General features: G+C 41.5%; 1 protein-coding gene and 1 long non-coding RNA gene across 3 annotated transcripts in view; both read right to left on the bottom strand.

The window, feature by feature from the left end:
* The window catches only part of LOC135243276 (uncharacterized), a 149,232-nt gene that overhangs the window by 116,869 nt on the left and 18,511 nt on the right, over positions 1 to 13,852 (bottom strand). The window lies entirely within an intron of this gene.
* Positions 2,785 to 7,931, bottom strand: LOC135243272 (sphingosine 1-phosphate receptor 1-like). 2 transcript variants are annotated; one of them, XM_064314982.1, is made up of 2 exons: positions 7,776 to 7,931; positions 2,785 to 6,461 (listed from the first exon to the last, which is right to left on the bottom strand). In XM_064314982.1, the coding sequence occupies exon 2, from the start codon at positions 6,090 to 6,092 to the stop codon at positions 4,872 to 4,874; it is 1,221 nt and encodes a 406-aa protein (XP_064171052.1). In that variant the 5' UTR covers positions 6,093 to 6,461; positions 7,776 to 7,931; the 3' UTR covers positions 2,785 to 4,871. The 2 variants fall into 2 exon arrangements, with proteins under 2 accessions (XP_064171052.1, XP_064171053.1); XM_064314983.1 differs by lacking the exon at positions 7,776 to 7,931 and adding an exon at positions 6,740 to 7,722.

The raw sequence follows: 13,852 nt of genomic DNA, 5'->3' as shown, positions 1-13,852 counted from the left end.
CATGTGTTAATTTAATCAAAATAGAAGCTAATGGCACAATGACGATTCCTCGTTTTGCAAGGTTTTTTTCCCTGAAAAATAGTGTACCTGTCTTGAACTATAAGTCTCCGCTTGCTAGAATTGATAAGCTGCATTTATAAAAGTGGCCGCAAGGCGTCGCAATCAGCTAAGTTGTGTTTTAGGGTTTTTTGTTGCTATTTTTCTCCCCGAATTCGTTATACCAATTCCCCGTGTATATCACGGTCCTGGTCCATGCGCTATCCTCTGTCGGTCTGGGGAGGGTGTAGACCATATGTATCGGAGGAGGCATGTGGAGTTGCCAGCCGCTTCTTTTCGAGGAGTTTCACTGGGAGAGCGAGAGTGCGGAGGTTCACGCTATCTCCCCCAGATCCCCAGATGCTGAACAGGCGCCCCGACCAACCAGTAGGAGTCGCTAATGCAACGATCAGGTCTCATACCCTCACCGGCTTCCCACCCCCTTCCCACTGCCAATTGTGTTCGTAGGAACGTCTGACCAAGCCGGAAGTACCGCTGCCGGGGATTGAACCGGGGTTTCTGCGGTGGTAGTCGAGTGCTCATACCTCTAAAGTACCCAGACGGACCGTTGATTGCATACAGTGAATAGGCCTGCTTGTCATTGTCGCTAGTGCCATTGGGTACTCCTTGTGCAGATATGTCACTTTATTACAGGAACACGCTTTATTACAGGCACACGCATTGACTGTAATACATAGATATACCCTTAATGATAAATATCAACCAATTGTTGGCATTAGTAGTTGGTCTCTGTAATCTTGTTGAAATGGAAGGTTCAAAGGCTGCAGAGAATTGAATGAGTTGATGAGGAAATATGAAAGTCAAGTCATAAGAAAAAAAAGGCTACTGTACGATATTCGTTTGTATTGTCTAAAGATACCTTTTTGTTGGCCCAAATATAGACCCACTTTCTAAAAGTACAGGCTGGTCTAAACCATCCCCCAGTTGGCACTATTGTATTCTGTTTTTGCATTTATTCTACCCATTTTCAAGTTAATAATGTAATGTCTGAAAATATAATTGTCATCACCACTGCACTGGTAATGTCATTGCACAGATGGCTGAAGCATTAGCACGTGGGCAATTAACCTGATGAGTGATCTTGCACTGTAAGATGAACACTGGTATTGTAATTCTTGTGCTGTCCACATTAAACAGTGTTTGGACTTGTGTCTGTTCTTGAGCTGTGATGCTGATTTACTTTTACATCCAAGTTTGCAAGTAAAGTCACCCATAATTATCTCCTGAAGTATGGAACAATCAAATTAATGTAATTGTAATTGCCTGGGAAATTAAAGTAGTATTTATAAATACTGAACATGTATTTATGGTAGCGTATTTAATTACATTCAACATATAAGCCATTTCTAAGGTTTAAATGATGGATATTTGTAAACTAATAAACTTTCCTATGGCCATACTTGCTTTTAAGTACTCTTCACTTCTGAGCAGTACCTGTTTTCCCCCCATTATTTGTCATGCCTGGGGTGGTACTTGCTGATGAGCAGGGGAACAGGGTGTATATTGCTAGCACAGGTCTGAAAAAGCTTTGCAGTATTGCAATTGTTGATTTTTATTTTTCTTGTTTCGCAAAGAACCCACTTGCCCGTGCTTATGTAATGAGCTCTTCTAGTTTGGCACCCCTGTGGCTTGTGTTGGAGGTGGTGTAAGATGCCCTGCTGGGGGCGGGGGGACGGGGGGGGTCGTGTCGTTAAGGGGGCTGCGGAACAGAGACAGACCGTGCTTCTTGGTGTTTTTGCGTTTTGGTTTTCTGCATATCTCATGCGCCCCCCGCCCAAGAGTAAGGCTGTTGACGGGATGTGCTCTCTGCTCTGTGGTCACAGGGTAGGCATAGGTTTTTATTTTCTTTTTTTCTAACCACTCCACTCCGCTGCGTGACTACTCAGTTCTGACTTTGTGTGGTCACGCTCGTCGCGCTTATGTGCGTCCTAAAACCTAACCGCAGTTCCAGGAAACGGTAGCCTATATGACTGCCATCTTAGTCATACAAAAATGTGTTGTACATATACCACCGAAACATTTTTTTTGTCTATGCTTTACAGTTTTAATAAATAACAACATTGATCCCATACAGTTTTTGTCATTAGTTTTTTATGGCTTTATTATGCCATGAAATGGTAAATGGACTGCATTTATACAGTGCTTTTATCCAAAGCGCTTTACAATTGATCTCATTCACACACACACTCACACGCCAATGGTGAAAGGCTGCCATGCAAGGTACCAATCAAGTCATTGGGAGCAATTAGGGGTTAGGTGTCTTGTTCAGGGACACTTTGACACCCCCAGGGCGGGGGATCGAACTGGCAACCCCCTGACTGCCAGACAACCGCTCTTACCTCCTGAGCTATGTCGCCTAGCAAGCTAATTTCGGCTATGTTCGGCTATATTTAACACTTTAGTAGGAAGCATTGGCGTGCTGCTTTGCTTCAGGAATAATGAAAAAGGGCGCTCTTCGCAAGGAAGCATCTTTCTAAGTGTCAAAAAGGGAAGTGATTGCAAGGCACTTTTTTTTTTGTTGTTGAAGTTTTGGCAGTTTTCATGTGTAGTGAAGTAATGTGAACAGCAATGTAGCTTTTATACCTCATTTCAGACTGATAGTTAGGAGATTGGATTTAGCCAAAAAGAGTAAGTTAATATAGAAATAATATAGTCTTCTCTTTCTTGATCTCAAATACTTCACTGTAGTTGTGTAATAATAATTTGTGTCAAAAACCATGGACCATATTTTGACATTTAATAAATTCACTTTATTCTTCCGAAGTGCATATGAAATGGTCTCACATAAAAAAGGAACATAACTTAAAAATTTCAAACAAATATCCATTATGAAAATACATTTTGATAAGCAACTTACATTTTTTCTATGTACAAAAATGCATAAAGGTGAAAGATGGAACACTTTTTCCATGTATACATTTGTATACATTTCTGTGGGCATTATTTCAAGCCACATTCCCAGATTCAATAGGAAGGAGACACTTTCCCCTGAATGGGAATTCAGCACACAGGTCCAAAACACTAGCTTATAAGGGGATAATATCCACTTTACCTATTTTATTAACTTCTGTGTCAAATTGTCTCACAAAGGAAAGGCGTCATCAGCTATAGATTGTAAGGACCGTAAATAAAACTTCAGTTGCATAAGATCTGGAGTCACGACAGGCTATTACATGTGGGACCTGCTGCTCTGGCTGACTGGATATGCGATAGCCCCAAGACCACACAACAAATGCCTGCTGACCAGAGAGCTTTCCAGAGTTCCCGGGCACTTAACCGTCCACCTGGGCACATTTATTTTACATGGTAGGTGCATTTTGTCAACGTCAGTATATTGCTTCTTGTATTATTAGTTTTTTTTAAATAAATTGAGCTTCTGTTTAGATGAGTATTGCTCAAGGTGCTGGTTTGGTTGTCCGGTTGTACTGACAACCACATTTTTGCCACGAGGTAGCCATGACCGGCACCACAATCTCTGCTGGAGTCAGTGAACAGCAGTGGTGAATTCCTCTGTGGCACCTGGTTCCAGTTGGTCAGCCACAACATGTCTTCTAGCTGTGGGGAGACTTAAGTCCTGTGCCTATGTACATGCACAACAGGTCAAAAACTGCATGTCACCAAAAAAATAAAATAGATTACACCTGTGCTACTGTTTGCAGGCGGGCTATAAATCTCTTATAGTGAACAGGCATTGTCTTAATCATAGTCATAACACCATATTTGGGTTTGAAAAAGCATGACAGAGAAGGCCTAAGCAGACGAGAGGGGAATCGCCCTGTGTCCTTTCTATTTGACAGGTTGTCGAGTGCTTCACAGTATAGTTTACATGCATGGTTGCTAGCTTCCTTCTGGGTACCCTAATTTACCCATAATTCCCTGTGAGGCTCCACGAAGCACGGTCTTCTCCAAAATATGCAGGCTTCCAGTGGAACCTGTCCTTGCATTCCAAAAACACTGTCCGTTTGCCTCTTCAGTCACCACAGGTTGAGGACTTTATAGCTGAAGACTGAGATTCACTGGTCCAAAAGTCTGTACATTAAATGGTTGCTTTAATCTGAACATCGGTGACCGTGAACCAGAAAATATAAGACGAGAATTGTCATCGTGTCCCGTAACTGATGAGATTTGCTTTGGTAGAATTACTGAGCTGCCACGAGTACGTGATGTTTGCTCTCACCCACGTTAGGACGCCGCTTCACACGACCACACCGACAGCGCTCAAATCAGCCCGGTGGTTTTCGTTTTTACACTCTAGCAGCGAGGTGACATTCACACATAAATTCCCTCACCTCTGGTGACCGCATTGGCTTTTCAAACACAAAGGAAAAGAAAAAAAAAAAACTTTCAGAGCGAGTGGAAGCATAGCTGGTGTCAAACCTGACCTAACTTATGTTTGTAATTTTGGAAGGCTGAGAGTTTTTGAAGCAAGCTGTATTGTTGCTGAAATGTATTTTTGTCTTCCAACTCTGCAGCTGAGTATCAGTTTTTTTCAGCTTGTTTTTGGAAATTCAAAACACTACTGCAAGATTTAACTGACATCCTCACAAGAGGGTGTGTGCTCATAAAGCAGTAGGTGGAATTCAGAACACATGAAATTCTAGGATTTTTTAAAGGTCCCAGATAAAGTGAATTGCAAAGAAAGGAGAATGCAAAAAACAAAACAAAAAGAAAAACAACATTTGAAGTTTCTGTCAGTATGCCGCTGCGACGGGATTATTACATCTGTGCTTTCCCCGAGGCTTTCACTGGCATTAAAAAATGAGTTCTTGTTGGCCAGTTCAACAAAATGTTCTCACGTGGCCCAGATCAGGGCCTCACGTCCTGAGCACTTTGGAGTAGAGGGCCTTGATTTGCGAGGGCGTGATGTTGCCGGTGGAGACGTTGTCCTGGCCCTCCAGCCGGTGGGATGCCACCTCTGTCTTGCTGGTACTGTAGTCCAGGAAGGGCATTCCGATCTTCCTCATGTGCCCGTCTTTGGTCACCAGGCAACGGCGGCACAGCAAGCGGAGGATGGCCCGCCGCATGTCCCTGCTGGTGAGCGTGTAGATGATGGGGTTGAGCAGGGAGTTGATGATGGCCACCCCCAGGAAGTAGTCGGCCTTGAGGAGCACGCCGCATTCACCGCGCGGGCAGCAGAAGTCCGTTAGCAGGAGGATGAAGAGGGGCAGCCAGCAGGCAATGAACACGCCCAGCACGATGGTGACCGTCTTCAGCAGGGCCAGATACTTCTGCGACTTGCGGGCCGAGCCCCTGCGTGGCGAGGGGGAGGCGACCGTGCCCCCTCCTCCGCCAATGCTCAGCCGCTGTGTGTTGGACTTCACAATGCGGAAGATTCGGACGTAGAGCACCACGATGGCCAGTAGGATGGCAATGAATATGGAGACGCAGAAGAGGATATAGCTCTTGGCGTAGAGCGGCAGCACCGTGGAGCAGCTCTCCAGACCCCCTATACAGTTCCAGCCTGTTATGGGCAGCACCCCCAGCAGAGCTGCCACCACCCAGCTAGCTCCTATAAGGCTAAACATGCGGCCTCGTTTGGCCCCTTGGTAGGGCTTCATCCTCACCATGGTAACGTGGCGCTCGATAGCGATGGCCAGCAGGCTGATGATGGAAGCTGCCAGCGTGATGAAAACCCCGCCCTCCCGCAAGAACCACTTCACAGGAGTCAGCCGCAGCGTGTTGGCACCCGATGTTACAATGTTCACCATGTAGGTGAACCCTGCCAGCAAGTCAGAAAGGGTCAGGTTTCCAAGAAGGTAGTACATGGGCAGGTGGAATTTCTTGTTGCGCCAAATGGCCACCAGAACCACTGTGTTCTCCAACACGATGAGCAGGCAGATGACCAGAAACACAATGTCCACAGGCTTCAGACCCTCCCGGTACTTGTTCCCCGACAACTTTCCCGTGTAGTTGTAGTGGGCAACTATGACTGAGTTGTTCTGATACTCGCGGAACATACGGAACAGGTAGCCAGGAGCCGGGTCGCGGGGATGCACTGTAGAATCTAGTGATGCAAATGCCGCATCGGCCTCCATGGTTTTGTTTATCTTTTTTTATTAACTGAAAGATCGTTTAAGACGCTTTTTTTTCACCGGGAAATGGCGGCACCACGGTTATCGCTCATCGTCCTGAAGTTCTGATGCAAGCCATAGACTTCTGTACTATCTTTAAAAAAAATATAGAACCGGGCAATGTAAGGATCTCGTGTTAAAAAATAGGATTAACCTCCGGAACTGAAGTCCCGATGACGGAACTATAACACTCAGAAAAGAAGTTAAATCTCAATGGGAATAGTAGAGTCCACTTAGATGTTTCCCGGCTTTCGTTTCTGTTTAAATCACAGCTGTGCTCTATTTTCTGTGACCTCCGGAGGGCGCTACAAGGCGCCGAGAGTGTGGCGAAACCTGAAAGAGCAAAGACAACTGGTTAACGTCATTCAGTTCGTTCAAGTAGCCTAATGCAAATAAACAAGAGCTGATGTATTGAAATAACAGTCCTTTGGGTAGAACGTTCATTTGCCCCTAAATAACTTTCCCAATAAAACTAAATTAAGTGCAAGTTAAATTACTGCATCTGAAAAATGCAAACTTTCAAGTTGTAGCCTACATCGATGTGTCAACTAAATTGTATGAAATTGGATATAGGCTAGCTAGGTTTGTGGTATTAATAAACGAAAACTCACAGCGGTGTGCAATTCAGGTTGCTGTCTGCTTAACCCTTCGTAGCCAGATATTGGAATCCTTGGTTTTGCGTTAATCAATTTTCTGAAACGCTTACTTTAGTCATTGTGATTCGTAAATGTTGTCATAACGTCATTGCTTATGCCGATTAATCATTTCAAAATCAGTGACTTATAAACTAATGTTTTAACAGTTTTTAAACAAAGCATTAAAAATAGCATAGCAGGAGGCACGGCCAAATGATTTTAAATGACAATCCCGGATTACACTGGTATGTGGTCTACAATGATGCGTTAATCAGAGAAAACTAATTTTCCCTGTGGTACGCATTAGACACCAGGCGGGGAGTGATAAGAGGCACTTTGATCTTAGTTAATTGTGTTTGTCAGAAAACAATTTGGCTAGTTGCATTCCTTTAAATGACCCTGAACCAGTGATAGCTGTTGGCCTCTTTGAACTTTGAATAATGTCGACAATTGTAGCCTAATTGCAGTTGCGTTCTTATGAATAGCGATATGACTGGTGTCTAGCCTAAAAACTCATGGCTGTCATAGCAGATTTACGTGTTACTTTGCCTGGTTTGTTTAAACGCAACACAATTATATTAATGTGTGCTAGAGCCGTATAGTCATATAAAAACTACAAATCAAGACTTTTAATAGAGTTCGTTTGAATTTTCACGCATCTGTAAAGCCGCTGCCGGACAATTCCTACAGAAGCTAATCAGTTATAAAATGTTTAGTTTTAATATTTGCTACAGTCAGTCAGACTATAGCATGTAGGCTACTGCATAAACACAGAATATTTAGGCATTTGCTCTTTACAATGGTAAATGAGAACCCATTCGCAGAAAAAATGGAATGGCGCCTGTGTAATGTCACTTGTTATTTACTAAAATGTAATACTTTGCTTGAATCTGTTGCAATTTCTTTGCCTATTTTGGCAAAGAATATCGCGTTCATTCTGTGCAAAAATAATGAAATGCATCTCAAAATACCAATTTATTTATAAATATTAATGAAAAACCCATATGCCTACCGTTGTCGTTTCTTACAGTGCACACAAATATCACACGCAGAGCTCCTGTAGTTGTCGAGCTGTGAAAACACACGCACACGAATGAAATTGACAGGAGGTAAATCGAGAACAGAACATGGGGCTGGAGGACGTAACTCGAAGTGGGCAGGTCTTTGCCCTGCATAAAACCTTGTTTCTCCCTCTTTTCTTTCAAGCGATGGAAGGTGGCGTAGCTGCTTTTTGAGTAAAATGTGAATATGATGCGCCTGTCTGAATTCATTTATTTTCCCTTCAATTTGCAGTAACCAGAACATATACGTATGAGAGCACGTTTCCTCGTGGTAGTGACTGAGCTTTCTTTGTAGTTTATTTTATGGACTATACATGTCCTGGAACACGCATGTAGTTCTTGGATAATTGTTTTATGTTGTAATGTCATGTAAAGCAATGTCATGTCAATAATGTGAGTGTTAAACACATAGTAAGCCAAAGTCAATAAGTTATTTTATAATGGGCAACGGACTGCTTATTCCAGGCTACATCGCTGAATGCACAAACAGCATTAGGCCTATAGCCTACATTATATTATAGGCTGCATTCATTTTATTAATATAGTTTCTTCACCGCACGCGCGTTTCTTAACCTCTTTCAAAATCTTCAGCTCTTACAGTGATGTAGTTGTGCTTGTTTGAACGCTTGAGATGTCATGACCACAGATAATTGATTAAATGAAATTCAATTAAATGTAATTAAGTTTAATGAATGTAATGACGACATTAGGTGTCGGCCCAGCGACGCCAAAAGTTTATCAGCCTTTCTGGAGATTCTTCCCTTGAATCCCTGCAGCTTCCTTGGTATTAAGCTGTATTTTCTCTCTCTCTCTCTCTCTCTCTCTCTCTCTCTCTCTCTCTCTCTCCTTCTCCTCTTCTCTCTCTCTTCTCTCTCTCTCCTCTCTCTTTTCTCTTCTCTCTCTCTCTCTATATATATATATATATATATATATACAGTCCCCTCCAAAAGTATTGGAACAGCAAGGCCAATGTTGCAATACACTGAATACATTTGGGGTTGAGATAAAAAGATGAACATGAGACAAGAGTTCAGAATTTCAACTTTTATTTCCTGGTATTTACACCTAGATGTGTTAAACTACTTAGAACATAGTACCTTTGGTATCAGACCACCCAATTTTTAGGTGAGCAAAAGTATTGGAACAGAGAGTATTTAAGTAAATGAAAGCAAATAACACTTAATATTTGGCAGCATATCTCTTGCTTGCAATAACTGCATCAAGCCTGCGACCCATTGACATCACCAAACTGTTGCATTCTTCTTTTGTGATGCTTTTCCAGGCTTTTACTGCAGCCTCTTTCAGTTGTTGTTTGTTTCAGGGGGTTTTTCCCTTCAATCTCCTCTTCAGGAGGTGAAATGCATGCTCATTTGGGTTAAGGTCTGGTGATGGACTTGGCCAGTCTAAAACCTTCCACTTTTTCTCCCTAATGAAATCCTTTGTTGTGTTGGCAGTGTGTTTTGGGTCATTGTCTTGCTGCATGATGAAGTTCCTCCCAATTAGTTTGGACGCATTTCTCCGTAAGTTGGCAGACAGAATGTTTTTGTAGACTTCTGAATTCATCCTGCTGCTACCATCATGAGTTACATCATCAATAAAGATTAGTGAGCCCACTCCAGAAGCAGCCATTCAAGCCCAAGCCATGACACTTCCTCCACCGTGCTTCACAGATGAGCTTATATGTTTTGGATCATAAGCAGATCCCTTCTTTCTCCACACTTTGGCCTTTCCATCACTTTGGTAGAGGTTAATCTTGGTCTCATCAGTCCATAAAACTTTGTTTCAGAACTTTTGTGGCTTATCTCTGTATTTCTTTGCAAATTGTAATCTCTTCTTCCGATTCTTACTACTGATGAGTGGTTTGCATCTTGTGGTATAGCCTCTATATTGCTGCTCTCAAAGTCTTCTTCGAACAGTTGATTGAGATACCTTCACCCCTGTCCTGTGGAGATTGTTTGTGATGTCACTGACTGATGTTTTGAGGTTTTCCTTCATAGCTTTCACAATGTTTCTGTCATCAACTGTTGTTGTTTTCCTTGGTCGACCTGTTCGATATCTGTTGCTCAGTACGCCAGCGGTTTCTTTCTTTTTCAGGACATTCCAGGTTGTCGTACAAGCTATCCCCAATGCTTGTGCAATGGCTCTGATCGATTTCCCCTCTTTTCTAAGCTTGCTTTTCTCCCAAAGACAGCTCTCTGGTCTTCATGTTAGTTTATCTTTTATAACACAAATGCAGTTTTCACAGGCAAAACCCAAGGCTAAAACCAAGAGTAGACATTCAGAACTATTTATTGTTTAACCAATCAATCTAACAGGACACATCTGGGCAACAAGAAACACCTGTCAGTCATGTTCCATGTTCCAATACTTTTGCTCACCTAAAAATTGGGTTGTCTGATACAAAAGGTGATATGTTCTAAGTTGTTTAACAAATCTAGATAAAAATACCAGGAAATAAAAGCTGAAATTCGGATCTGTCATCTCATGTACATCTTTTGACCTCAAACTCAATTGTCTTCAGTGTATAGCAAAAACAAAGGAATTGACCTTGCTGTTCCAATACTTTTGGAGGGGACTGCATATATAATTTTATATCGCAATGTGGCCTCCATACCAAAGACCACGTCTCGTAATTGTAACTTAGTCTCAAAAACGTAATCAGTTCTAAATTCTAAAAAATATATCAATTATAAGCCAATGTTACAACAGCCCCAAATGAATTTACGCCCCCACTAATTCTTGAATCCCGCAAATTCTTTCCAGACCACGGTGGTAGTTGACACGCGAAATGCAATGCAATGCAATGCGATGCAATGCGATGACATTAGACCGCAAAATAACTGCGGACATTACATCATCGGGAACCTTAATTCCTCTCAGTTTTTAAACAGGAAGCTTTGTCATTGTGCTCAGAAATGTTAGGGATATCCTAAAGAAACACCTAGATGCTAGACGTGCCGAGCCCTGAGCAGCCCACAGAGAAAAAAAAATCATTTCATTGAAAAGGCAAAACATTTTTTCATTTGGGTGCATAGGACTTAAAAGAGCTGTCTCTTGAAGGAGTGGATGAAACTAGTAGTAAGTGTTAACGTAATTTGCTAAAAGTAGTTTTTTGAAAAAATAACAAGGCCGCCACAAGAACAGGAATATTATGCATTGTCAGCAATGTTTCCTGAGGAGCTGAAGCACATGGCATAAACTTGGAATTCATCAAACTTTATTCCAAAGACCTGAAGCTAGGAAGATAATACACTTTTGCACTTGTCTGTATTCATGTCAATTATAGGCTAAATATGTATGCACCCTTAATTTTCACTTGCAGCTATTATTATTATTATTACTAATAATAGGCTAGTAGTAGTAGTAGTAGTGTGTTTGTATCATTATCATGCATCCTGATGTATCACAGCTTACAGCGCATGAGACAAACGCAGAGCTACTACAAACAAACTTTTCAGTAAAACGAATAACCCACTGAAGAGGAGGTATTTTACACTGTTTTTTTCTTCTTCAAAGTTCTAAGTCAGTGTTCTAGAACTCCATTGCTTCCAATTACCAGTCGATTGTTACATCAGCCTTCTATTCAGTTAAAACAAAATATTTGTGATCTTACACCTTAAAGCGTTAAAAACTGTAATATACTCGTTTGAAAGTAAAAGGCAGGAAAATAATTCTGCATAGGCCCTAAACTAGGTAAGTTCTTAAAAAAAAAAAAAATTTATCTCGACTGTATAAAGGCTGGAATGCTCCAGGCAAGGATTAAAGACGGCCGTGCGCTCGAGGCGGAAACGGCTTTTCGTTTTGCAGGAAAGTGCAGGTGGGAACAGGCTCTGACACGCCTCATGCTGCCTGTCTCACCTCGTCACACCTGCCCAGTTATGGCCGCCTGGAAATAAAGCCTAAATGCGTTACAACGAAAATAGTAGGCTACTCAGTAGAACGCTCCAATTAGTAAAATGAAGTATTTAAAAAGGAACTAGTCAATTTTAACTTTAACATTTTAATTAAATATGATTACAACCTCTTCTGATCTGTCGTTGAATATAGTTACTTTCTCCTACGAAATGATACAGAAAGGAGCTTTACTATATTTTATAATATATCTTCCGTTCCGGAAACAGATTGGCAGATTTGAAACGTTAGGCCGATACGTTAACCTAATTGGCGTTAGTGTCTCGGAAACCGGACTAACAGGATCACGGGTGTCACAGTTTCTTCTTCCGTCTTTAGGTAGTGAGTAAAAGTTCTGTTTCATGTAGGAGCTCGCTCGAATAGTTTCAAATAAACACATTTACGGCAGCGTATGTTCGGACGATGCAAAAAACAAATCCATAACAAAATCATTGACCTTTTTCTGTTATATGCAGTGTTTAAACTTCATAAATACACAAGCAGTTGAAAGAGCTGGTTAAGGCTGCTGGTTAACCATCTGTTCATATACATATGTACAGTTTATAAGTATGTGTGCTGCGTATGCGTGTGTTTATATGTACATATATATATATATATATATATATATATACACACACACACACAAACACACTCATATCCTACTGTACATATGTATATAAACAGCAGCCTTAACCAGCTCTCTCAAATTCTGGAGTATTTATGAAGTTTAAATTTACATATACAGCACATTTATATATACAGCATATTGATGGATGGACCAGGCATCAATTATCCAGAAGTGGAAGCTGCATTGTAGCACCTGTCCCTGCTTAGTGGCTATCCCTCCAATCTCAGCGACCAAACAAAAAGGAAATCAGTGAAAGAACCCAGTGCAACGGCCACCCATTTCTTTTAAAGAGTTCAGTGGCTGAGGACGGAGACGATATGCTTCAGTCAACAATAACAAGAGCACTGACCAAAACTGCCCTAAATGGCTGGATGACAAGAATTGCTTTGAAACCTCTTCTCGGCACCCCACCTGGTGTTTGCTGGAAAGCATGAGAGTGATCCAGCTGAAATGTGGGGAAAGGTATTGTGGTCAGCTGAGGCTAAAGCAGCGCTTTTTTTGTGAAACATGTCCCACAACACAAGTGATGCATAGTGGTGGCAGTGTCACACTATGGGATGCTTCTTTTCGACTGGGAATTGGAAGCTTGTTAGAATTGAAGGACAAAAATGGAAAGTTCAAAAGTATAGGCGTATACTGACAGAAAACTGAAGACCTGAAACTGGGGCAAAAATTGGCATTTCAGCAAGACGACAGTCCACAGCCCAGAACCAAAGCTACACTGGAGTGGTGAATGTTTTTGAGTGGTCCAGTTAAAGCCCTGACCTCAAGATCATTGAAAATGTGTGGCACAATTTGAGATATGCAGTACATCAGCAATGTGTAAGCAACTTGCTTATTTGCCAAATGGTGCTTACCATAGTGAAGTGATGGGTCCTAAATACCAGCCATGCATTTCAGCTTTATTTTTCTTAGAAATATTTTGATGACTTGTCACCTATGGCAAGTGACCATGACATTCTCTGGAACCAAGCATTCACTGTGGATGAATGTGTCCAGCAGGAAAACTATTAGGCAAATGTCATGGAAAAAGGACATCAATGAATGACTCAACTGAAAAAGGTGCATTGTTGGCTGATCTTTAAAAATTTGTTTAGGGCGGTTTGTTCTGTGGTCTAAATGGAACATGGCATACTAGAGTTCTTTTGGATTCACAATGCCTTTGCAATTCTGCCATACATAAAGAGCCATTTTGTTGTGTACTCGGAACATAACTTATTGTGTTTTTTCTCAGAACATAAAGCTATAGGTATATTTAGGTCTTAAATGGGCAATTTAATGTAATGTAAATCTGTTAAATGAAAAACTATTTTATTTTTCTCTGAATGAAATAGTCTGCAGGAGAATACGTTTGAAGTTCCCATTAAACTTTCTGGGCCTTGTTGGTACAGTCTTGTTAGGGAGCTATGATGCAGTTTTTGTAATGACTAGCACGTGTCTGTTTTGCCTTTGTATATGAGCCAGGCAAGCAGGCTTTATAACAAAGGACTGAGCAATAAAACAGTTTAC

This window comes from Anguilla rostrata, chromosome 17 (assembly GCF_018555375.3).
Source record: "Anguilla rostrata isolate EN2019 chromosome 17, ASM1855537v3, whole genome shotgun sequence".
NCBI lineage: Eukaryota > Metazoa > Chordata > Actinopteri > Anguilliformes > Anguillidae > Anguilla > Anguilla rostrata.
This window is presented reverse-complemented; position numbering and strand designations above follow the sequence as displayed.

What these genes read in the sequence shown, in the direction of transcription:
- LOC135243272 (XM_064314982.1), bottom strand. Translation starts at nt 6,092, where the DNA reads ATGGAGGCCGATGCGGCATTTGCATCACTAGATTCTACAGTGCATCCC.